The 26,254-nt window shown below is 39.8% G+C and overlaps 1 protein-coding gene across 1 annotated transcript; it reads right to left on the bottom strand.

Moving 5' to 3' along the window:
* Positions 1 to 159: 159 nt before the first annotated feature.
* UBP1 (upstream binding protein 1) lies at positions 160 to 25,544 on the bottom strand (the record flags this gene model as incomplete). Its single annotated transcript, XM_081930937.1, has 17 exons — positions 160 to 964; positions 2,212 to 2,263; positions 4,052 to 4,194; positions 6,089 to 6,201; positions 6,888 to 6,978; positions 9,132 to 9,225; positions 10,158 to 10,212; positions 11,165 to 11,271; positions 15,690 to 15,797; positions 16,288 to 16,398; positions 16,499 to 16,651; positions 16,938 to 17,044; positions 17,428 to 17,533; positions 20,111 to 20,187; positions 21,677 to 21,881; positions 24,764 to 24,840; positions 25,541 to 25,544. 17 exons carry the CDS (start codon positions 25,542 to 25,544, stop codon positions 927 to 929), a joined length of 1,641 nt encoding a protein of 546 aa, XP_081787063.1. The 3' UTR covers positions 160 to 926.
* Positions 25,545 to 26,254: the final 710 nt, after the last annotated feature.

Raw genomic sequence — 26,254 nt, 5'->3', positions numbered from 1 at the left:
TGGTCTTCAACTAGAGCAGTAACAAAAATCAACATTTGATTTGTAGATTCCTGCTTAATGCTTTAGAAGTCCCTTGGTGCCAGTGACATTCCCTTTTTCTCCACGAGGAAGTCCCAACTCACTATTAATAATAGTGTGGTTCAAAAAGTGAAACATTGAAATGCTGCAGTAGTGCTTTATAGAAAAACTAAAAAAGACATGATGCATAGGCAGATTTTCTGTAACTGCCTACAAAGCAAAGTATTGTACCTCACAGGATTTCTTCTTATCCTCTCAAATAGGTACGGATGACGATGCGGTCGGCTGCATGCTTAATTTTCATCTGGCTAGGACTTTCAGTAAGTCCACCTTTTGACATTTACACTTCTTACATTCACGCTTATACACAATTTACACGGAGGATGCTGTTTTGACAGCCTTACTCTCAAGACCCAAAACCTGATTGCTATCATTTTTACTACTTATTTCCACACAAATTACTATGTGCTCTGCTAACATCAAAAAATAAAATCAGCATAAAGGTACAAGCGAGTAATAGACAAACTGGCACAGAAAGGTAAATGCCCAGAATAAGTTTACATTCAAACTGGATACAGTGTAATAGGAAAGCAGTAACGCTTCTACAAACTGCATCTACTGGCCATAGCTTGCCTTAATGTTAAAAAGGGCAAACACCTTTGTTTCCTTTGTTTTTTCCATGCCTGTACGTTAGCTATTCCGGCATTGTTACCTCTTATGAGGACTTTTGGCTATGGCAGTGGGAAGTTCATCTACTAAACAGCTCATTAGAAAGGTCACCTTGTGTTTTCAATATGAAACATTCTATACGGTGAAGTCAGATCCCTGAAGAGACGGTGTTATTTGTCATTCTTGAGCATGACTTCATTCTATACTGGAATATCAGTCCATTATATTGTATGGCAACATCACTTCAAAATTATATGGAAGCCTTCGCCATTTTCAGCTGTAGATAACATTAAAAGGAGCCATTATTTCAATTTATAATAAAATTTTACAATGAAAGAACATGAATATAAAATGCTATTAAAAGTATTTTCTAGGCCTCACTCAACTGCCAAACCATGGGTTCCATAAGACCTTTAAATCAGGACTGCTTTCGTTCTACTCTACAAAGACAGACAGATTCTTATGCCTAAGTATCTCACAATTCTGGAAAGACTCATTCATTAAATACTTTGAAAACATTTTTCAAGTGTAACTTGAGTAGCTCCTTTTTCTTTTACTGAAAGATATCTAAATGGCAGTATACAGAGTGATTGAAGGTAGTCCCAAGTCCAGGACAAGCAGGTTGCAACTTTAAAACATATTCAATTTCAGAACACAAATAATGGAAGGTATTTACCGTATTTTTCGCACCATAGGACGCACCGGACAATACGACACACCTTGTTTTAGAGGGGGGAGAACAAGGGAAAAAAATTGCTCTCCCTCTCTGCCCAGTGCCCCTTCAGCGAAGCGGCAGGAGGCGCTGCACAGAGAGGGGGAGAATTTTCCCCCTCTAAAACAAGGACGCCTTCAGGCCTACCTTGGAAGCCTGCAGAGGAGAGGGGTCGGTGTGCACCAACCCCTCTCACTCTCCAGGCTCAGGTTCCTCTCGACCTGCTCTTTGGGGCTGGCGGGGGGAAGCCCACCACCAGCCCCAAAGAGCAGGTCGGGGAGCAGCGGAAAGGCGTTGCTATAGAGACTCCTGCCATAGCCGCATGTCACCTCTCCTGCCAGGAGAGGGTCGCTGGGGGCTTTTTTATCCCCGCGCGCGCTCTCCCAGCTGGAGAGGTGGCGCGCGGCTAAAGAGGCTGCTACAATAGCTGTGTGTCACCTCTCCCGCTGGGAGAGGGTAAGCGGGGCTTCTTTAGCCCTGCGCGCGCTCTCCCGGCTGGAGAGGTGACACGCGGCTAAACAGGCTTCTGCCATAGCCGCGCGTCACCTCTCCAGCCGGCAGAGGGTCGCGGGGCTATGCTGTCTTCGCTCCATAGGACGCACACACATTCCCCCTTCATTTTTGAAGGGGGAAAAGTGCGTCCTATGGTGCGAAAAATACAGTAAAAACAAACTGAATGTAAAACATTTAAATGCAAGTCTGTTTTAACTAACTACTGGTAAGTAAAAAATGCAGGGAAGCCAGTGCATCACATAGGCAGTTTTTTAAAAATTAAGCTAAGGGTATCATTTTCAACATTATTATTAGCATACCTTTTATTGTGGTAACTAAGAAGCAGCTTTCATCTTCAAAGTTTTGAACCATCTAGGAAGAAAGACAATTAAATGCAGCTACATGCTGGCAACATGCATAGCAGTGTACCCAAGTTTCATTCATCACCCAAAATTGCCACAAGGAGTGCCAAGCTGTCTTACAAGCAGCAACCTGAGCCTCAGTGTTTGCACTCCTCATTTCAATACTGCTGATCTAGTAAAAAAGTGTCATTATTATGTTTGCATGCTATTTTTTTAAAAATGAAACTCTACTGTGCTCAATGATGAGTGACAGTGATGTGGCCATGTCTTTTTATCTCTACGAACCTAAGAATATAATTGTGCAGACCCTGCTTGAATATTTGTGGTGTCTCTCAATCCCCTGCTTTACTTAAATTTCTGCTGTTGTTTTAAGCATCCACTTCTGCCTTTTCATTCATCTTCAACTTCCATCCCTCGACTGTGCCATGCGAGAAATAATGGATGCAGACCCCTCAAATATTCCATATGCTCACACAGTGTATTTCACTCCTCTGTCTTCAACATGAAGTTCCAGGTTCAGTGTAGTAATTTAAAAGAGATATTTCATTAACAAGCGAACACTCCTATGTACAACAGCCATGAACTGAACCTTTAACAGAACAAGTTAACTGGCAGGCTTAAAGCTACAGTACTATATATCAGCATGTGCTTTGGGCATAAATGGGGCTGCAGAACAAGAGAGAGGGTGAAGCATGGAAATGGGGGTGGCCTGTGTGCAAGTCGGAGTTGAAAAAAGAGGGTTGCAAAACGGGAGTGATTAGGTGGCACAGCAACAGGGTGAAGATAAAAGCAGGGGCATTAATGGGCCTGCAGAAAAGGAGGGGATGGTGGTTGCATAATTGGGTGGAAGTTAAAAAGGGTGCTTTGTAGCTGCAAGGTGTGGGAAGGACGAAGATATAGAAAGTTACCATGGGATGATCTGTATTAAATGGCAGGGGGTTCCAGAAAAAGAGTGGTGATGGAGGCACAGACATGGGGGGTGAAGGTGAAAACTGGCACAAAGCAAAGCCACAGAAAACAGAAGTTATGAAGTGGCTTCAGAAATGCGGTTGGGAAGGGGAACCATAGGGGGTTAATGGGGGAATGGCAGAGAAATTTTATGAATAAACAGTACTTTTTAGAAATGGTGTCTGATCCATTGTGTTGCTAAGGCAAATGCAGAAATTATGTATCCCCATCCATCAACAAACAACAGATATTTCTCCCTGTTGTTCAAAAAGGAAAGTGGAGAATTCCTTTGAGAAATCTGTCCCTAGCAGCAATACGTAATATAATAAACAATATTTTCCACCTCTCCCTGCTGCAGAGAGAGAAAAAATGCAATAGACCAAAATCAGATTTCATAGAATAGTAAAATGCTGAGAACTTCATAGTTAAAAGTCCTGGTTAATGAGATGTAATCTTTAAATTTTATTTTTAATATCCTGCTTTGCTACTAGGGGTAGCAAGCTTAAAGACATCACCAACCAGTCCATATTTTATTGATAAGGTTTTTTGCATTTGTTGGCTAAGCAGCACCATTATGAAATTTGCCCCAAACGTTTTGGGGGCAACCTCGTGTCTGACATATGCTATAATTTAAACAAGCACAGAAACAAGGCATTGTGAACTCTAGATATTATTTAAAAAATAACGCACGTGGGAGGTTCAAGAGTGACCTCAAAAAGAAGTCTGAATGGTTTCCATTCTGACAGCAGGGACCTGGGGTATGGGTGGCTACTATGAACATGCCCATGGCTGTCCTAACCCTTCACCGGAGGGCCCAGTATATAGATATATTGAAAACAACGTAATTTACCTGGTCACTGACGAGAATATGGATGCCAGTAGGACCCTGTCTGTAAACCTGGTTGATCTGATGCAAAGGAATATTGAACACCAACGCAAGTTTGCGCATGACTTCGGATGCAGCCATTTCTTCCAAGTAGATTGCATGATAAACTAAAATAAAAATATCTTTTAAAGTACTCTTGCAGTGTTCCTTCAGCACAGACTTCCCATCACTATTTTCTTTGTGAAAGTTACTAGAATCTGTATTCAGTGTATTATTTTATTAATAATAATAAATTATATCCATTTATAACCTGCCTTTTTTCCTGACAGGACTCAAGATAAAAAGAACCATTAAAAACATGGGGAAAACAATAATAAAACATAAACATTGATAGAATTAAAATTCTATACAGATATAAAATCTGTTTAAAACATACAATTAATAAAAACAACACAGCCCTTTCATTAAAAGTTCACAGTCAGTTCCCAAAAGCCTTTTGGAACAAGGAGGGCAAATCCAAGGAGCCAATTCCAGAGTGTGGGAGCAACCACTGAGAAGGTTCATTCCCACATCCCCACCCAATGTGCCGTGAGGGTAGCTGGACCTAGAGGGAAGAGCCTCCCCTGAAGAGCTCAAAACTCGGGCAGGCTTGTGTGAGGGAATACGGTCTTTCAGACAGCTTGGACCTATGCCATGTAGGGCTTTACAGGGCATAAACAGCACTTTGAATTGTGCCCGCAAAGAGGCCAGAAGCCAGTTAAGCTGTCCTAAGAAGGCAGTCCATACGGTCAGCAATCTGGCTGCAGCTCTTTGAGCCAGTCAAAGCTTCTGAGCACTTTCCAAAAGCAGCCCCACAAAGACCATGTTACGGAAATCCAAACAGGATGTAACTCAGGCGTGTGTAACTGCGGCCAAATCATACATATCATTCAAGGCGTTTGGTGCACTTGTGTTAACTGTAAACACACTTCCCAGCCACCACAGAAATCTGAGCATCCATGTTCGGTGTCTCAATTTGATTTAGCACAACCTCGATACCAATCCTTTAAACAGGGCCCAGAATCCTAACCCATCAATGGCTCCCATAACTTCCTGGAACTGAGCCAAGACAAAGTGTGTTCTGCCTACACAGTGCTCTGAATGAGTGCCACGTACAATGTCTATGTAAGGGACACACATCATTCTACATCACCCTGCAAAGAGGTATTTTCAGTGCCACTTTATAGTGCATAGCAGTTGCTATGGTTTCTAGTTGCTGCAAGCCGTTTAGATCCTGTTCACCCAGACAAATTAGACTTAAATAGATGCAGCCCTTAAACCATCACACTCTGTTCATCCTTTCATGTAGCACTTTCCATTTGTCCCTGTTAAGCTCCATTTTACTTAATCAAGGCGATGCTAAAAATTTAGCTTTTCCTCTAGCACTTGCAATTTCCTCAGTTTTGTTATCTGCAAATTTGAGCCCTTTGCGTAGCTCATTCATGAAAGTGTTAAATAGCATCACATCTGGGACCCCTTATAGAATCCTACACTTCTGAATGTAGATCCTGCAAATCCAAGCCCCATCTGTTAACAGCAGTTCCTTTTCAAACATTTGTTTTAAGAAGGCTGCATTGTGGGACAAGTTAAAAAGACGTGCGTACATTTAGTCTATGTCAACTTTACATTTCTGTTTTTACTAACCAACCTACATAAAAAATGGGAGCAGTTACTGCTGATCTGGTATTTGTTCTCAGCATGTCAAATGATAGAGTCTGTAACTTTACCCCCCCCCCCTTTGGTGCTTGCAAGTTGTTTATCCTCACCAGTATTTTTCTGTGTATTAGGTCACATAAAGTGTACACCAGCCCTGTACTGCGGAAGCTCCAATGGTTCTGTCCATTATAAACTACTCACACTGGCAGAGTAGAAATTTAACTTTTATTTTTTCCAAACAAATACTCAAAAAACCTTCAGCCCTAAAGATGGCTGTAAGTGATGAATAAATCCTCCCATGTATAGTAATATAGTCCCATATAGTAATACAGTTGATACTAAAATAAGCTCCTGACAGACACATACCATATATTGCACCATTCCTGCTCTCTCCACTGCCTGAGTCTTGCTGCCTTTCAAGTTGTAGACGACTTGATTGCTCTTGGCATACATAGATTGTTAGACGTGGCCTAACAGACCTGGAATGTAAGGGGGGAAAATAAATACTCTTGTACAAAATAAAACGGACGTACGTCATTATGTTTTGTTACTTTAACACTACTTATTTCTTTACAAACTACTTCACATTTGAGGCAAACTATCAAAGATTGTTTAGTCTGATGACTCATCTCAGAACCACTGAGATTGTCTAATGGTGGTGAATTAATTTTCAAACTTAAAGCAATTAGGACACTGGTGTATGGTGCAATTTTGTAATATAACTACTTGAGTAACAGAAGTAACAGCAAGTTAACATCATCTATTATGCCAGCTTAATTCATAGTTAGAAATCTGCAATTGTTAATATTTAGTAGCCATGACCTCAAGAACTTTAGGTTGGTTATAGCTCACCTAAATGAGAAGATTTGTCTCTTGGCAACAAACCCATCCGTCTTCAAGAAATCAGTACTGCCCAACTGCATTGCTACCAGTCTTACAGTCTACCTTTGAGCTCATCAGTGCCTGCATCATATCTGTGGCCTGCCCTGAAGGTGTACAACAAAACATTCTTCTTTTGAGCACAGTACTTCCAACTCCTGCATGAGCTCACACAGGCATATGCCAATCGAAAATCTAAATTAATATCTCCCAAATCCCTCTAGTCTAAAACAGACTTTCGTACAAAACTGATGCAAGCAAGAGTTGGCACAGGGATAATATTTACCTTGATTTAAGTGCATTGTAAAGCCGAATTCCATCAGCTGGACCACAGATTTGTACCAGATCTTCTCTTGTAAGCTTCAGTAAATCAGCACCTGCAGAAATAAAGCAGAATAGCATCCATATAATATATAGATCAGAATGCAATGCCCACAGTTGTAATATGCCACTGTTGCTTAAAGTGCATCTCAACAAATGCCTGTCCAAAACATTTAGCTGAAAGGAGATATGCTCAACCTTCCAATTCTGGCAGGACAAGTTTCGTGGCTTCAGGGACTTGGCGGAACAGCAAATTTTCTAACTTTGTCATTATGGGCAGCACTTCATTCACTGTGCATTCATATTCTTATTTATTAAATTTCTATAACACCCTTCAAAGATCACAGGGTGGTCAGGGTGCCAAGAACACACACTCTAGATCCTGCCCCCCCAAACTGGACAGAGCCTGGAGAGAGATGGATTCATTACAGACCCCCTTCTCAACTCTCAAGTTCACCCTGATGCTGCACAGAGTACTTGGGTGAGCACAGCTGGGTGAGACCAACTCCATCCTGTTCACCCATCCAAGCCTTAGTAATGCATATTCAAATCTAACAAGGATCCCCCTGCCAGCCCCTAATATTAGTGTGTCACATCCACAGAGCATTTTCAATTAGTTTTCTGCCAACAAATCTCAAGACTCCTTACAGCTATCCACCTCGGGTAGCAACCAACATTTAGGAAAGCTCCCCAAAACTTTCAATTAACATTTAAAATGGTTAAAGGGGGGGGAACATTCTTGTTTTCCCTTTGGACTTTTTTCTCTTCTCCAACTTCTCTGCTTTGGTCTCAACTGTGACATCTGTTTCTCAGGTTACGGTTCTGTGTTGTTTACCTCTTGTCTTGCTGCTACCAATTGGGATAGCAGCTGTTTTAAGGCAGAGACTGAAGCGGCTGTGTTTTCTCTCTTTTCTCCATATTCAAAGGAAACTGTGTTAAGGTTCTAATTATGCCTCTACACAATAATGACTGGGGTAGGAACAACAAGAGCAACCTGTACTATTTTCACTATCCACAGCATCTCACATTTACTCTCAACGAGTGTGCATTCCAAAGACATGTTAGATCAGTGACTAAGCATGAAAAAAGGCAGAAAGTTCACTTCCAGCATATTATTTGGTGGGGATGAATTCTGACAGACACTCACAACTCAACTAGTAGCCTAAGGAAACATGCATTGACAAATCCATAGAGAAGGCAGACAATCATATAATTTTTGGTACAAAAGAATCCAAATTGTATCATGCTACAACTGTTGCTATTAAGTTGGTCATATAAAGGGCATGGCATCAGGAGTGAGCAGCAAGATAGCCAACTTTGCAGATGACACAAGATTATTCAGAAGACTTCCAATATCATGGTTTTATGTAAATAACTGCCGTATCTGGAACACCACATACAGTGCATCCCAAAAGAGATACTGTACAGAAATAATAAAGTGTTGGAGCACCTTCCTCACAAAGGAAGCCTTGGGGGATTTTTAGAAGATAACTAAGGGAAGACATGGCGAAAGTGCTAAAAACTATTGACTGTGTAGAGCACAACTGGACAACCTGTGATCCCTCCATATGCTGCTAGACTACAACTCCCATCATCCTTTGCTATCAGTCATACTTGGTTAGGAGTTTGGTTCCGTTTCCCACCCCGACATACTTTAGTGTGATGTGATGTTTTTCCTACTCTCATATGAGAAGTCTCACCCAACTAAATAGATCAACAACAAATACAGGACAGAGAAAAGTATATTGAACATGGTTACTTCCCAAAACCTCTCAGTGGCAAGATGTTTTAAAAGGGGGTTAGGCAATTTCATGGAGGACACTTAATGTCTACTTCTTGGTTAAACCTCCATGCTTCAGAGGAAATATTCATTTGCTCCTGGGGGGAAATAGGAGAAAGATGCTAATTGCACAACTTGTTTCTGGACTTCCCAGAAGTAACTTTTGGAAATGGGATAAACCCTTAGCCTGATTCAGCAAGGCAGTTCTTAAGATTGTAGTGAAGAAGGGATGCTGCAAGTGTGTCAATAAAAACCATAAAAAATGCTGGAAAGAAGTGGCAAGGAAAAAAAGAAATCGGGTTGAATTTCCGATAACTAGCAAAGTTATCTGTTAAATCTATATTGCTCACTTGACCTATATATGTAGTCCCATGGGATGAAGAGCTACTTTGAAAAACAAGCAAACTTAAAAGTTGATCTTGTAAATACCTGAGAAATTTGAAAACAGCCTTGTGTAAGTGGAAAATCTATGTTTAAGCAACCATTGTTGGGCTTCTTGGATTGTGGCCGATGGATGAAGTTGCTGGGGGAAGACAAAAAAATTACTTAAATCTACATTTTATATGGTAATATGCACTCTTAGGCTTTAAAAATACAATATTTTCTTTCTAAAAGTATTTCTGTACCACTATATCATAAAATATCTGGGTGCTGTAAAACAATAAAACACCATTTAAAGCAATATGAATACTCATTATAATAAAACAAAATCCAGGAACACTTGCAGTTTCTTTGCCACCACTCTCTCCAAAAACCTTTCCGAGAGGATGACTGGCAATTGGCTTTTAATTATTACACACCATTGCGTCCAGGGTTGAATTTATTAAGGATCAGCCACACCACTGCCTTTTTAAGGGCAGATGGCAGAACCCAATCAGGCAACAATGCTTTCGTAACATCCTGGATGCACCTGGCTATTCTACTCTGGCCAGGAAGAGCAGTGATAGAAGACTGCGCATGGCTAGATGCATCACTTTAAGGATCCTGTCGACATCAGGCTGCACTGACTGGAGCTGATCCCGTAACACTGGACCAGACAAAGCATTGGACTACTGGGCTGGATTTGCTGTGACAGCGGCATCTAAATCACTCCAAATTGGAGCAAGCTTGTCCTTCAGTTGCCTTGCAAACCACTTGCAGCTAGGCACTGTGTGCTTCAGGGTCTGCCCCACAAATCTGGAGTAACAAGTTCCCAGACAACATGGAACTCTGGAGCTGACTCCTTGCGGATGCAATGGATGCAGTCAACTGTAATGTCACTGCCTTCAAGGCCTTGTGATAGACACTATGTATCAGCTTTCTATCTCAGTTTGGGAGTGAGATTTCCACTACTCGTGCTCTGGTCTTTGTCCAGCCCATTTCATCAACCCCACAGCTCCTCAGAATACCAAGAAGCAATGCATTCTATCTACATGGTATGAGGGATTCCTGGTAGCATGAGAAACTGGCACTCACCTCTCCCGATACTTGAGGAATTCCATCTCCTTGGTGATTTGGAGATGATGAATTGCTAGACAGGGAAGGATGCAAAAAGGAAGATTACATTATTATTTTACTTTTATTTTTTGAAGCTATAAGGTTGTGATACAGAGGCATTCCTCTCAAGTATTTTCCTGCCAGCAAACTTCCCACTGCAAACTCAGGCTGGGATGGAACTTCATAAATTTAACAGAGCAGTTTGGGAGTTCAGTGCTAGAATTCCAACTAGGAACCATCTCCAGTGCATGTGTTTTAAAGTGCATTTATCTGTCAGCACCTCAGCACTGAACTGCTAGAAGAGAATGGCCAGCAATTTTATAACAGGTACATTTTTGATGTCTTATTGGCATAATTTTACACTAACCTCTAAACAATACAACATAGCACTGCCACACACTTGCAATAGGATTCAACCTCCAGACTGAAGACCACAAAATATTGTCATAATACAGACCTGGGCTGTTTCTCCTTATTCTGTACTTAGAACAGGGTTGGTAAAGGACATTTCACTGCCTGTGACAAAGTACAAGTTGCCCCCCAGCCCCAATAGCCTACAGTGGAGACTGAATGATATGGTTTGTTTATATACCACTTTTTAGTCCAAAGGCCTCCGAAGTGGCAAACAATATTTATATTAAAACTAAAGCAATATACACTAAAAGTACAATACATGAAACACCTTAATCAAAACAATATAAAATAGCGGCAGACTTTTCAATGGCTGGTATGAAAAAAGGAGGACGTACCACTAAGAGCAGGAGATAACACAATATCCTCTGTTGCACTACTAAACTAGGAATGTTGACAAGGGTTAACGTGTCTCTTCCATGTTTCTGTAAAGCTCCGAGCTTTGTATTATAATTTCTTGTAATCTGATTATCCCGAGAGAGATAATTAAACGCAAGGAAATCACATACAAGTTCCACAGCATCGTTTTCTTCAGTCTTAATCTTGATTTAAGATATGCTAGAAGAGAAGCATACCTGTCTGGGACACTGTAAGTAGTACTATGTGGAGTAGAGGCAAACGTCGGAGTTGGGGTAGGGCTACTGTTCACAAATGTGGTAGATGTATCAGGCCACGGTGAACACTAGAGAAAAGAGAAACATTAAAACAGCAGTTTTATAATTAAAGCTGGGCTTCACTTTGCAAGAGCGTAACTCTTACTTTCTCCAAAGCTCTCTACCAGTCCTCACTTATTTTATCAAATAATTATATATTTACTATGCATGCATACAGCTCAAGCTAAGTCACTAAAAGTTTATACGTGCCTTGTGATAATAAATTTAGTAATGACTCCCCCCACTACAAACAGATCTCTTCATACCTGAATTTCTAAACTATTCCATAAACTGATTGTTTTCAGTGAGTGACTAACAAAAAACAGGAAATTTTAAAGGTAAGTCCACGCATTACCACTGCTCAAGTTGTTCCAGTATAGCTGGATGGCTCTGTAGGAAATACCCAGAAACTGCTCATGTACACTGGCTTTACTAGCATGGTTTCCTCCAAAAGAACCATGGGCACATAGAAGCCTACAAGGAACCAGAAATCTCTCACCCAAAACTCATTCCAATGGTTTCCTAAGGGAAGCCATGGTAATTTAATAGCATTGAGACAAACCTATGTTTAAAATTTAGATACACATCCACAAAACTTTATGGCATCTCAAATGTGCACAGTGTTAAGCACCCAAAAGCAAGAAAGGGGAGAACCTCACTCATACAGCAAGGGACTTTAGATCTCTTGCAAACAAAACTTTTGAGCTTCTCATTCACATTCTACAACCAGTTGTAGCGAGCTGCGTTCTGCCTCACAGAAAGGAAGGGGAAACAGCAAAACAACACGGGGAGAAACTTTTCCCACATACTTTAAGGAAACATGCACTCCAACCAAGGGCACTGCATGCCAGCTCATATCCAGAATGCATTACTTGATCAGCTAGTTTTTTTTAAAAAAAGGTCTGACCTAGTTTATCTAATTCTGAAGCATTGCTTTGAACCACTGAATGTCTGGAGGAGGATTCTAAGCATGTTCAGCTAAACAAGTTTAGATTCCTCCCTGTAGCTGGAAGCCACAACTTACCAGGGTCCTCATTTGCAAGGGATTAGTGGATCATATGCTAGCTTGGCATGATTAGGGTGGGTGGGAATAGAACCATGCACACCTTGTAGTATCAATCTAAGGTCCACCATCCTACTTTCAAAAGCAATCTGTCAAATGTCTTTGGACACTCACAGAGTAAGAACATGATAGTGATCCATTGTTTGTGCCCAGTATCCAGTACTCAGAGGAATACCACCTCTAAACTTGTAATCACAGCAATTTGCTGCGTTTTCTTATCAGGATGAAACCATGCACATTCGGAAGAAGGCTATGAATGCCAATTTCATAACCCTTCTCCCTCTCTCATACATACCCTCTAGGGAAAAGAGAGCAGAACCATTCTCAGAAGGCTTTTTTTCTTTATTCAACAAGAAAATAGTTTCAACAAGCCTGACAGAGTTCTGTGTTTTATTGTTTACTATTATATATCATTACTTCTAAGTACAAATATTATTAAATGCATGCTCTCTCTGTACAGGCAGGGAAAGAACTTCATCTCAATTGAAGCGCACAGAAAGCAGAGGGGGAAGCTGGCATGTACAGGTGGCTGTTTTTCACACCTTTGGTGCACGATGGGGATTAAGCCCTAATTCTAGGGCAACAATAAATCATGTTCTGATTTCTGACAAAGCAAATATGCATTTCAAAGATGTGCACCCCACACTGAAGCTACACCCAAATATGCATGCTTGCATGTTTTTACTTCCAGATGTGAATTCTAAGAATTTTTTTAAAAAGATATATTCTCTTTAAATGTAATAGTTTAAAACAATATCAACAACTGAAATAAGTATAAGAAGGTGCCACAAAGTTTCTGGGTGCCTGAAATGTGAAGGTTCAGCATTTGTTTTGATACAGTATGTATTTTATGGTTGCTTTCAATATATTAACTAACTGAATAATATTCCTTCTGAGATTGTAATCCATGCTGCCTATGATTAAATGGGACATTTTAGATCAATAATTTTCTCAAGATAATGACAGTTAAGCAGAAATTAACACTGAATTAAAGCAAATACATTCTAGCTGAATAATTACTGCATTTTAAGGGTACTGTATTTTAAGGGTGCTATCCTATAGTCCCTGGGATGGTTATACCAGAGACTAAGATTTTGCAGAGCTCTCTCTCTTTCTCTCTGTGGGTGGAGGTCTGCCGAACCACTGCTCCTGTGTAAGCCTGTTGCTTTGTCCACCACAACCAATCCTTCCCATGACCCAGTAGAATTGTATACCAATAATTATACACAGAAAGCTTCCTCCGTCAGTTAAAAATGAAATGATGATAAAAGCTTTGACTATCTCTATCCCTTTAACTTTTTATACTACCCCCCCTTACCTTTTTTAGGCTGGACATTTATGGTAAATCTAAGATATAAGTATCAGTATCTTTTATGCCTTCTTAAGTTACACTTAAAGTACACATTTGATTCTAAGCGCAAGTTTTAGATGTTGGCCACTATTTACTACATGGACCTCTACTCAAGAACTTAGCAGTGATTTATTTGTAAATGTTCTCTCTATTTTGTATTACTTTCCCTCAGATATGCATTCTTCTGTTTCCAATCAAAGGAGCCAACTGTTTCTATACATGATTGCAGCACAAGTTTGAACAGCTCTTTCAGAAGAGCTCTTTAGTCTTCTGCTAGTGTCATGACTGGACAGAACAGATTTCCAATTCTCACTATATCTTGACCAAAAGGACACTGCTGAAATCCTTATTGAAAGCATTAATGCAAAAGCTATGAGAAAAAGAGGACACAGTAGAATCATGTGAAACCTTGACCAGCCTAGTGGAGGTAGAAAACTTCTTGGGAAAATTCAGTGTAGAGCAGCAAGACCCAGGTTCAGATCACCACCAGCCATGAAGTTCACTGGATGATCTTGGGCTAGCTGCTATTTCTCATTCCAATGTACTTCACAGGTTGTCATACAATGGAAGGAGCAGGAATGGCACAAAAAACATTTAGTGGTTTTTTAAAAGGAAGGTTTTGGGGGTTTTTTTGCTACCACAAAATAGCACTCAGTGATGATTGCCATCCTGTAAGCCAGCAAGAGCTTTCCACCACCGACCACCTTACGGATAGAAAGCGTTGGCATGCTACATCAGTGATAGGGAACTTATTCAGCCCGGTTGGCTAAATCCCCACCTCCCTGAAGGCCACCTGTCATTTGCCTGCTGACAGAGCTGATCAGCAAGGCCTGCCTGCAAAGGAACAACTGAGAGCACCCTGTATGCTCCTAACCGTTCAGTTGCTGCTGCAATTTTACCTGCTCCACACTCAATATCACACATCCCCCATGTTTCAGAAGTCCGACTGGCCCAAACTAGAAGCCAGGCACTTAGTTTCTGGTACCACACTCTGGAATACTCTTCCAGTAGAGATTTGGCATGGCTTTCAAATGTCTCATGAATTATTATTATTATTTTATGCCAGACAGGTCTATTCAGTTGTTTACTTTTTATTTTTTCAGAATGAGCCGGCATTTTGTATTGATTTTCTGCATCTTACATTTTATTGTATTGTATACATTGAGAGTGAGTGGTATATAATTCTTATTTTTTACAGTAGATAATCAAGATAGCTATATAGGGAATGTACATGTGATTTGGAGAAAACAGACAGTGGGTCAAATTAGGGTCCCTGCTGGAATTCAAAGTGCCAGTTCATTGGAGAGCGAATGTTACCATTCAAATGTATTGTCAGTCTAGCCAAGGACATTTTAACAGCTGGATACGCTTGAAGTGGCTCTTTCACTGGCAGCTGGTTTCATGCTAACAAACGGAGAAGGCCTATTTTGTTGTGTGTACAAAGGGAAGAATAAAGGCCTACATGGCATTATTCAACTCTCAGTTTGTACTTTTAAGAAGTGTATCATATAAATATTTGCATTGAGCAAATACATGATTAGGCCAAGCTCATTTAGGAAATTAAAAATAGTATTAACAAATGGAAAGCCATTAATAAGGAAAGCAAAGTATTATTACTGCAAATAGTTAGACAACACAGAGCCATGAAAAAAAAATAGTTTGTGGAAACTTACATGTGAAAATAAAAAAATACATCTCAACTGAATGATATTGCTACTTCTCATTCCATTAATTACAGGAGAGAAAACAGTTGTTAAGAACACAGCTATTCAATAAAGCCATTTCAGGTGTAAACTGAAGCTCTTGCTTTTATTAAGAGTCACAGGCCTGCTGACATTTTTATGTGTTAGATTTAGGAAGTATTTCTCACTAAGATACAAGCATGAAGTAATTTGTGGGTAAACGAAAGTGCACGAAATTAAGCCAAGGCAGACAAAATCCTTGTTTTTTAATCTTGGGTGATGGAAATTGGTCCTATATCTAACACTGCACAAGATAACTTGCACAATGAAAAGTAAGCAGAAGTCCCTTACACTGCCTCGCTTTGCCAGAGAATCACCGTAGTCTGCTGGCAAAGTCCGCTTGCTGGACTTTTTCTGCTCATGTTCAACTGCATCTTCAATTATAGGCTCAAGCCTCATCTGGACAAACACCAAAGATGTGGATCAATTTCTTTTCATTATACAGTGAGGAAAATTTAAAAGCCTTTAAAAAACTTCTGCAATCGTTAGAAAGCTATAGGAAACTCACTGGTGTTTAAATAAAAAGAAATGCAAGAACCCAGTGAGGCTCTGCCCATAAATTCAATAACTTCTAAAATACAGCTCTGAGCTCAAATCAGACAAGAACAAAACAAATCCTGAGACAGTTTTCTTTCAGCACTGAAGGGCTTTTAGACATGTACATGAGGTTTGAGCAAAGCTAAATGTTTTAAGAAAATATATATTTCTACTTGATCCTAAGTCTTATGGGTCTTTGTTTCTTTGTCAAAGACACCTGTCAGATGAAAAGCCTACTTTTAGATATATTTAGCTTATGACCCACCCCTTGACACTAACTCATTACTTAAAGTATGTTATGTGTACTATGCGCAATTTATCTCTGAAAACGAAAACATATCAGTATTATTACCTCTGTGAGAATTGTAGTGTCATATGAAGGTTGATACTTTTCTTTTTCATGAGCAGTTCGTTTCTCCATTTTTTCTCTGTCTGTTTTCTGTTTTCTATCTGCCCCTTTTGGCTAAAAATTAAATTACACACAGAAATCAAGCTTTAGAAAAATAAATACAAGAAGCCTCTGTACGCCAATTTCCTCCCTGCTGTTCATTAGCATCTCTTACCTTAAAAACCTTGATTTGGCAGCTCGCCGAATGCAAATGATCAGTGTATTCTCCATTTTCTGTCTGTTTAAAAGTGTCAACCTGAATCCTAAAAGGAACTCCTTTTTCACCTCCATGTTTACGAGGTGTAAATTCAGTGCTGATACAATGTACCTAGGGGTTAAAAAAAAAGCCACAATATGGTGTTCATTGTCACTACAGTATTACAGTTTTCTTTTTTATGGGAGGGGGAGTAAACAAGTTGTAATCTTCATTTGAGAAAAAATTATTTTCAAGATTTTGACAATTATTTAACTTCTTGCATACAGTACAGTATTGATGTTACAACTAAGAAGAGCGAGGACTGTGTTTCAGCTCTTTTAAATCATTAAAGATCACCAACATTTCTTTCCCACCATTAAAAACTACTATCATTTCTTAAAACAACAAATCTTCAAACCTGAATAAAGGCAGATGTTCGTTTTCCAGGATCCCACAGAAATTCAACTGCATTAAGCTGGCTTGGATTTGTCTTTATATCGATTACTCCAACTGACATAGGAATATCTTAATAAAATAAACACAGGTTTTTTTTGGGAAACAATGCAGAGAAGATTTCATTTGCACATTTTCATCTTAAATAATGGTCTCTTAGGATAGATTGAGAGTAGCAATAATGAACATGCAGAAATCTAGTTTAAAGTTTCAAGTCTTTTTTTATTAAAATACCATCTTTGTGCTTAGATCACACCATCTATTAATTGTTACTAACAGGGTATCTCAAAATGAATGAGAGAATTTCCAATGCCCTTTGTGGTAATCTACGTAATAATGCATTATTTAAACCATGTACAATTCAAATTTTACTATATAGTACGTCAGAAGAGTTAACACTTCTCTTGTTAATTCATCTCTTCATATGAAGAGGCTATGTTAATTAACACACCTACCTAAATCAAGTAATCTGTCTCCAGGTCGATTCCACTTCCAGCCTTCAAGTTGCTGGTGCTCAGTATACTGCAGTCTTCTGTCATGGAACACAACTCTTATAATACTCTAAAAAAAAAAAAGACGACGGATATCTAGTTCGCAGTGTAAACATGTGCCAATGCTACGCCCACCCAAATTTTCCTACTGCAATGAAATCAGACAAACAAGAACCATGCTTCCTTTTGGAGGAATGCTGAAGTATACAAAGGTATGAGCTTCTCACAGATAGCCTGCAGAGTGACAATACCTTAGTTTTAAACTAACTTTGAACATTCTGGTGATTCTCTACCTGGTTAGGTGCACTCTCTCTTCTATCAGGGTGATAAAGAGCACCAGAGAAAGGGGTATCACAGAATCATAGAGTTGGAATGGACCATGAGGGTCATCTAGTCTAATTCCTTGCAATCCAGGAATCTTTCACCCATTGTGGAGCTCAAACCCACGACCTTTAGATTACCGTATTTTTCGCACCATAGGGCGCACTGGACCATAGGGCGCACCCAGTTTTTTGGGGGGGAAATAAAGGGGAAAAAATTATTTCCCTCCCAGGCGCGGGGCTGGGGAAGCTCGAGCTTCCCCCGACCCCAGCCCCCAAACAGGCAGCTCTCTGCAAGCCGTGGGAGCACTCCCGCTGCTTGTGGAGAGGTCCGCGAAGCCTGGGCGCGCTGAGCTCAGCGTGCGCAGGCTTCGGCATGCTGGCAACTCTCCGCAAGCAGCAGGAGCGCTCCCGCTGCTTGCTGAGAGGTCCGTGAAGCCTGGGCGCGCTGAGCTCAGCGCGCGCAGGCTTCAGCATGCAGGCAACTCTCCGCAAGCAGCGGGAGCCCAGCGCTGGGCTCCTGCTGCTTGCGGAGAGGTGTGCGAAGCCTGGAGAGCGTGAGGTGTCGGTGCGCACCGACCCCTCTCACTCTCCAGGCTTCAGCGAAAGCCTGCATTCGCACCATAGGACACACACACACTTCCCCTTCATTTTTGGAGGGGGAAAAGTGCGTCCTATGGTGCGAAAAATACGGTAAGCGTCTCATGCTCTACCAACTGAGCTACTCTGATTTCAAAGAAAAACTATACAGGCTGATGGGACTGGACAAACCTATGTGTTAGCAATATAAAACTGGAGTGGGGCACACACAAAAAAGGAGGGGGAAATACCGACGTGAGAGCAAGTGAGTCTGTACAGATTTTAGAAAACAGAACCTGCTAAAAATTATATTCACTAGAAGCTGTAACCTGGATTCAACTAGATACAATGAAAATTTAATCCAGATTAGCCGATGTGGTATCCTCCCAATATGACTGGACTACTCCGTTTCGAATTTTGTAAATATCACACCAGTTAAGTAGCCCTAGTATTCAAAGTAAGGAAAATGTCACTTATCAGTTACAGGCTCAATAAATCCATCAGCAAGTTCCTGAGTACTTGTGCTTTAAAATATAATAATCATCAAGGACATTTCTTCCAGAGTGAGAATATATGCACCCAGTTTAAGGGAAAAAAAAACCATACACCTCATTCTCTGCTTCACAATATAATTCTTCCTTTCAGAAAACAAGAAGGGAGGTAAACAACCAGGCTGGAAATATACTTGTATAACTCAACTAAAATGGGCTCATGTACCCTATGACATCCACTCTAAATTATTTTGTCGACTGCAGCCCTAACTTTGATTTAGAAGTCTCAGGTAACGCCAGCACATTGGAGGACTGGGAATCATGAGAGCCAGGAGTTTCCTCACCCACTTGCCAGGCAGCTTAGGGTATGTTTTTCTTAAGGTGATAAACATTCACAGCTGCTGTGACTAAACTAAGCCCTAGGTGTTTAAAAATTCATAATTCAGTCTCTATAGTAGTTTTCATCTGTCCAACAGGGATTTTCAGTGAGTATAGTTCACAAGTATAGAGTGAAAGCTATTTGGGTACTGAATAGTGATGGGTGTCCTCACCCCATGTCAAGACTAGCTCAGAATAAGCAGAAAGGGGAAACACATCAAATTTTCTGAGCCAATCCAAATTTTAAAGTGTTGTAAAAGCTCCAAAAGCTCATACCTGATCTCAAATACAGAAAGCTATGATACCATCACTTGTACTGAGCCACCTTTTAGGCAGGTATAATAACCTTTTTTAAAAAAATCCAAACCCACATGTATTAAATTCTGCATAATAATCTGAATCGTGAGACTTCACACAAGGTAATTTTTTCCTTCCCACAACTGAAAAGTGAAACTAAAAGGTAATTAAATAATGGTTGCATATTCTTAAAGATTCCTCACATTCAACAGTTCCTGCCTTTATACATTAGAGTGAACTATATATACTTGAATTGGAGTAGGAGGATTTAGAGCTGAAGTACGCAGTTCAGACCTCGGCCCTGGATGGTCTAAAAAGTTAGCAGGAAGAAATGCTGGAAATGAAATGACATCCTACACTACTGACATGAATTCTTTGGAATATCCCAGTAGTACAGCCATGTACAAGTTTTGGGGATGTCCAAGACCTATACTGAAACTTCTGCCATTAGAAAGTGGGTGATGCATTCTCTCCTTGTTGCAGTTTTAAGAGCCAAAACAGGGAAATGTTGTCATTGGAAGTAGCTCCAATAGCTACAAAGAATCACAAGAGACGGGAATCAGGACTGAGCCAACAACATACCTTCACCATTTTCCCATTGATCTCTGGCATATCTCCCATTTTTCTATTATCTAACAGCCGGATTTCGTAGGACTGACCTTTCAAAGGGAAAAAAATAATAATTTTACTTATGTAGTGCCCTTGGCCAAATGCCACTTTACTGCAATACTTTCAAAGACATTGAAGTACAATACATTATATTAAAACAATTTTAAACTGTTCTGTTAAAAAGAGGGAAGTGGATTCTGAAAGGGAAAATACACAATGGTAAAGCTCCTCTAGCATGAGGGAAATAAAATTATTTAGGCCCTTTTGCAAAAGTGAGGAAGAAGGGAAAGTAAACTGGAAGACAGCTACTATAAGCTAAAGATTCTGCCGACAACAAATGGCACCTTTTATCTACTGATTTAAGATGGGACATTGTATCTCTAAATGATGTTCTTACAACGTATCTGGAATGTCTGTGCCTGTATCAAACAGAGCCTTGAAAACCACAGTGCCATCTTAAATACAGCCTACACTCTTATAGACAGCCAATGCACAAATCAGGATGGACATAACTGTAAACAACCAGTGATTTAAAACACACTACAAGAGATGGAGAAGCAGTAACAGAAATCAAGCTTTGTAGTCACCAGGCTGAAACCATCCTAGTACAAGTAAATAAATGTCAAAATTATTCTCCTTTTTGTGTTTCCCATTCATATAACACAAATAGTCGTCTATGAATAGTTAGGTGACAATCTGATGCTTTCCTCAATCTAGTATTAAATTTAGGACAATGAACACTGATTCTAATTTATTAAAATACTGCATCAAAGTATCAAAAGAACAGGGTTTTTCCCAATATTAAAAAATGAACATATGGAATAAATCTTATCCCAATACAGAAATTTAAAAGCAGCTATAAATGCAGCTTAAAGAGCAATGTACCACAATCCCTGCCCCATGAACAAAGTTGAGGAAATGCATTTGTATTGGGGATCACAGGTAATCTCATAGGAACACCTTTCCCTTAACTTAATGCGCTTTCTTAAACCCTACATTGCCAAGATGACTAAATTACACCAAGCATTCCAAGGAATGTTTAGGAGAATATATTAAGTGCCAGAAGGTTTTGAATTGAAAACAATGCATAAATAATGTTAGAGGTCTAAGAGCTCTCAAAAACTTATTTCATACCCCACAAGCTATCTTCGTAGTCTAAACTTCATTTTATTTAGCAATACGATTAACCTTGACTGCAACTGTTATTTCTCAATAGAACTTCAAGTCTGGCTTTTTCCAAAAGAGAAACAAAGAACACTATCATATGACACCATTCAGTCTGATGTTGGGATTAGCCAGCATCTAGAAAAAACCACACATTTCCTGTTAATGGAAATGTTTGTATTCCAGTTTCATAACTATAAAATCTAATGCCTTTCCTTGTTGTTTCGCTATACATACCAGGATACCAAAACAAGCACAGATATTTACAATGAGCAAGTATTTTGAACAACGACTATTATTTCAGACATTTAAAATTTATTAAAATGTAGCCATATACAAGAGCAGCAGAAGTCTGCTCAGAGGAACAATGCTAACCTTGGTTTAAGTAAGTAAGGGTTTCATCATGCAGTTTGACAGCTGGAGACGTTGCAGCACACATAACATACTGAAATGGTGGGTGTTTTGTGTCACTGTCAGGTGGAAGGCTGGAGTCTTCTTGCTTGAAAATGGGCAGTGCCAGAACATCACTGAAATGAGAACGGGTGACAGTGTTAGATCTCAGAAGCCTTACTTCTCTTTGCTAGCAACAAGGAAATTACTCAATGGGAAAACAGTATTCTTGAATACAATTCTCCTTCTGAATGTATGCTGAAACCCCAGCAATATTATTCATTTATTTGAATGTAAGTATTTTTACCCCACCTTTAAAATTGCTTCCTGTAAGGCAGCTCATGTAACCAAAATAATTATGAAATAACAAAACAATTAAAACACAGTATCTAGAGTATCCAATAGATTATAAAACACATCAGCAAAAACCAAAGAGTCAGCAAGAATAAGTTTTAAAACCATATAAAGTGGAATATAAACCATGGAATAAAAGGATCTCCAAAGGCCATCTAAATGGAAGAGGCAGCATGCTGAATTTCTTGGGAGAGAGATCCATAAAATGCAGCCTTTTCCTTGATACCAAGAGTGAGCCATGCTATGTTTGTTATACAGCATTCCACAATGGCAACCTAACTCTAGAATGAAGAAAAATATGTAAACAGTTGTAAATTACAAGTAGACACCATGATTATGTAACCACTTATAGCAGAAGTTAACACCTTAACATTTAGCATAACAGATATTTCAGGTGCTATTTCATGCTAGCTTCTCAACAAACAAAAAAGTAACACATTTGGGACTTTGTTTTAATTTATGTAGTGAATCTTGCCCATTCTTCATAAACACTGTTGTAGTTACATCAAGTTGATACTAAAGAAACAGAAGGAAAAAAATGATGACATTGTTTATTTAAAACTAAAGATTCCATTACGCTAATAGCTTACAAGTTCCAGACAACATGGTGAGATACCATCTGCCTCAAAATCTCCAGGGATTTACTCATCAGCCCTACAAATTTTTACTATGTGGGCCAATCTGCTAACTACCGTTCATCATGTACTCAGTTACTTCACATTAACACATGGCATCGTTTTCAAAACAAGCATAAGTATTTCAACTGAATTCTGGATAAACAAGCATATAAACAACACTTCCAAGCAGGATTTACAAATGATATGTCAATGCCAGAAGTTGCACTACAATCACCTTTTTCAACTTCAGATAGCATTAGAAACAAGAGAAAGAGCAACTCTCATTTTTTAATTTTTTTATCAATTCAATATTGAAATCTTACTGGAACAGCAGTTTTAGCTCATAACAGGTAGTTGGGAACTACACTATGCACCAATCTAGTTTATAAAAGTCTGCCTTAAATCACGTGAACAAAAAGCAAACACCATTTATCTAGTACAGAGAAAACTTCAGTCTATAAAGAGTGCAAGCCAACAAGTGTTAACTGATATATCAGCTAGTGAGCCACAGATGCAAGTGAAACCCAAGGTACTGGCTACTTTTGACGAAATCTTAACTGAAAACAGAGCTGAGTTACCTAAGAAGTCACCTTCTTGCTACGTACCATCTGTGGTTATCTGAATGTTCTGGAAGGTTATTCCGAAGTACTAACATTAGGGGACCAATTTAGTCATTAGTATTTCTCCGCAATATATGAACTACCTCCTCCTAGACAGACATTTCAATCAGCTTGCTATAAAAAAAATCCAACCCTGTTTAAGGGGGAAAAAACCATTCCACTTGCATCATTGCCGGAGAAAGAGGGGAAAAAATCACACAACAAGGTTCTTTCTTTAGATACCTGTTGATAACCTCAAACTAACAAAAGAGATTGTGACATAATTAAGTACCTCAAAAGAAAAAGAATGGGCTAAAGAAATGTGGAAGCAGGGCATATAGCCATGTGTATTCTTGTCAAAATAAAAAAGCAATCCATAACTATAGTTTACACAGATTCTCTTAGAATTTATTCAATTTTTATCCCACCTGTTAGCCAAAATGGCTCCAGAGAAAAAAGGTATCTGCCCTCAGGCTTGCAATATAAATGACATAACACAAAAGAAAAAAAAATGGACTGGAAGGGAGGGAGGGAAGAGCAACAGCCATTCTTCACATAAAGAATAAATAACTTAATCTACTATTTGATTACTTCATCAGAAAAGGCCAAATTCCTAGAAGTGTGTGGCTTACGTACTAGTTTAATCAAGTTACATAGTTATAAAGGTCAAGTTATACAGATCAGGCCTTGGCATACTGGAAACATTGATAACTACAGATGAGGAAAGAGATTATTACACTTGGATGAAATTCCAGTGACATTTATGCCAAGAGTTCCTGATAAATAGGTACCGCTCCAGCAGGAAGGTAAATGGCACTTCCGTGCGTTGCTCTGGTTCGCCAGAAGCGGCTTAATCATGCTGGTCACATGACCCGGAAGCTGTACACCGGCTCCCTCAGCCTATAGAGTGAGATGAGCGTCACAACCCCAGTGTCATCCACGACTGGACCTAATGGTCAGGGGTACCTTTACCTTTTTATATATGTACCGGTATGTCATGAGTCCTCGACTGCCCCTCAACAGTGATTGTTTTGTTTAGATGGCCTGAAGTGAAGGCAAGACAAATCCCTGACTGTACTGTGCTTCAGAAATATCAGAACTTGCTGCTGTCCAGTGTCTCTGAAAGTCAGCTTCAAAACCAGTAATATCACAGTCCTTCCTGAATTGGCAGAGATTGGTGGCAACCACAACTTTGGGCTGGCTCCCAAAGCCGCTCCAAATTTGTGCACTCCAGAGATCATGGATGGTGGTGGTGGGAACTGCAGTGCCAAATAGATTAAAAATGTAAAGACTAATCTGAACAAGTATAACAAATCATATTTGGATACCACTGTGGGCTGGATCCTCATAAGCTGCTGTGTATAGGTAATTCCCATGTCCAGGAACTGAATAGGCTTCCTTGTTCTGGATGAGATCACACTGCCTCTGAAGGAGGTACATAGCTTGGGACGCACCTAGAACCATCACTATTGGTGGAGGTGCAAGTGGCAAAAAGTACTTACCAGCTTCAGCTGGTATGCCAGCCATGGCCATTCCTGGACCAGGATAGCCAGGCCACAGTGATCCACACCATGGTATTCTGAAGAATGGATTATTGTACCACACTTCTAGGTAGAGCTACCCTTAAGGTAGGTTGAGAAGCTGGAACTAATGGCTAGGCAGTTAAATGAAATAACCTACTTAGGAATGCATTACACCAGTTTTGATGGAGTTGCACTGACTGCCTAGAAACTATCATGTTAAGTTCATTTACTTGTGTTGACAAGCAAAGCAAAGCCTGACTCAGAATTTAGGTATCTAATGGAAGGATTTCTCCCATATACACCTGCCCCAGACACGGAGAATTGGTGGGGATTCTCTTGAGAGTGCTGCATTTGCTTGGAATCTGGTATGCAGAAACTTGAGAAGGCATTCTCAATAGTCCCCCCCCAACCCCACCACAACTATGCAAGTCCCTTTCTGTCCAGCTAAGATCTGCAAAAACCCTTAGTAGATTAAACTACCTGTTAAAAACAGATGTTTTTTCCTCCTCTGCCTTTTGCATTTTATACCTAGATGCTGTGGATTGCTTGATATGGATGTTTATATAGAATTGCTGTTGTTAACGGCTTTAGTAAGCATATTGCTTGAAAAGTGAACTTTACATCACATCAACCACCACCACCACCAGTAAAACAATTCAGTTGTCAACCACATACAGTACACCCAGCTAAGAGAAACAAGGTTCAATGTCTGATTCTCTTCTCCCCTCTGCCCTGGTGTGGAATGAACCCACTCACCCATCCCATAAGTAGCCAAATATTCCAGTGTTATTAGTGTCAAATTGGAATTTAAAATGCCGGTTAGTAATGTTGGCTTATTTGACTATTATTGCGGTGGGAGTTTCTTCTTCTTCTTCTTCTTCTTCTTCTTCTTCTTCTTCTTCTTCTTCTTCTTCTTCTTCATATTTCACCTTTTCTCTAAGGAGCTCAAGGGTGGTATATATGGTTCTCTCATCCTCTTTTTAGTTTCACAACCCTGAAAAGTTAGGCTGAGACACAGTGACTGGCCCAAGGTCACTTGGCGAGCTCCATGAACAAATGGGGATTTGAACCCTGGTCTCCCTTGACTTAATCTAAAACCAACCGATACACCACATTGGCTTTATTGGAATTTATTGTTTAAGTTTTTGCAGGACTTAGTTCAGAGCCCTTTCTTCAATTCACAGTAAAAAACAGACAGACAATTAGAGCACAGCCTAACTTGTAATTTAAAAGCGAACAACACAACTTGGAATAATGCCACACATGAAGAATAAAAGGCATATCTCACCTATACTAAAGATACAGGACATTTTAGATACAACACACTGTCCGTTTAAAAAAAAGAGGAAAAACTAAGCACCCAAAATTTGTACACTTTTGAAATTTGTACCTGCTGCAGAGCATCATCAGGGCTTTAAAGCAAAATGCAAATGTGAACAGCAGCCTCTGGGGGAAAAAGTGTAGAATGGG

The sequence above is a fragment of the Podarcis melisellensis genome, assembly GCF_964234715.1.
Source record: "Podarcis melisellensis genome assembly, chromosome: 12".
NCBI classification, from domain to species: Eukaryota; Metazoa; Chordata; class Lepidosauria; order Squamata; family Lacertidae; genus Podarcis; species Podarcis melisellensis.
Note: the sequence above shows the minus strand (reverse complement) of the source record. Positions and strands in the feature narration are given on the sequence as shown.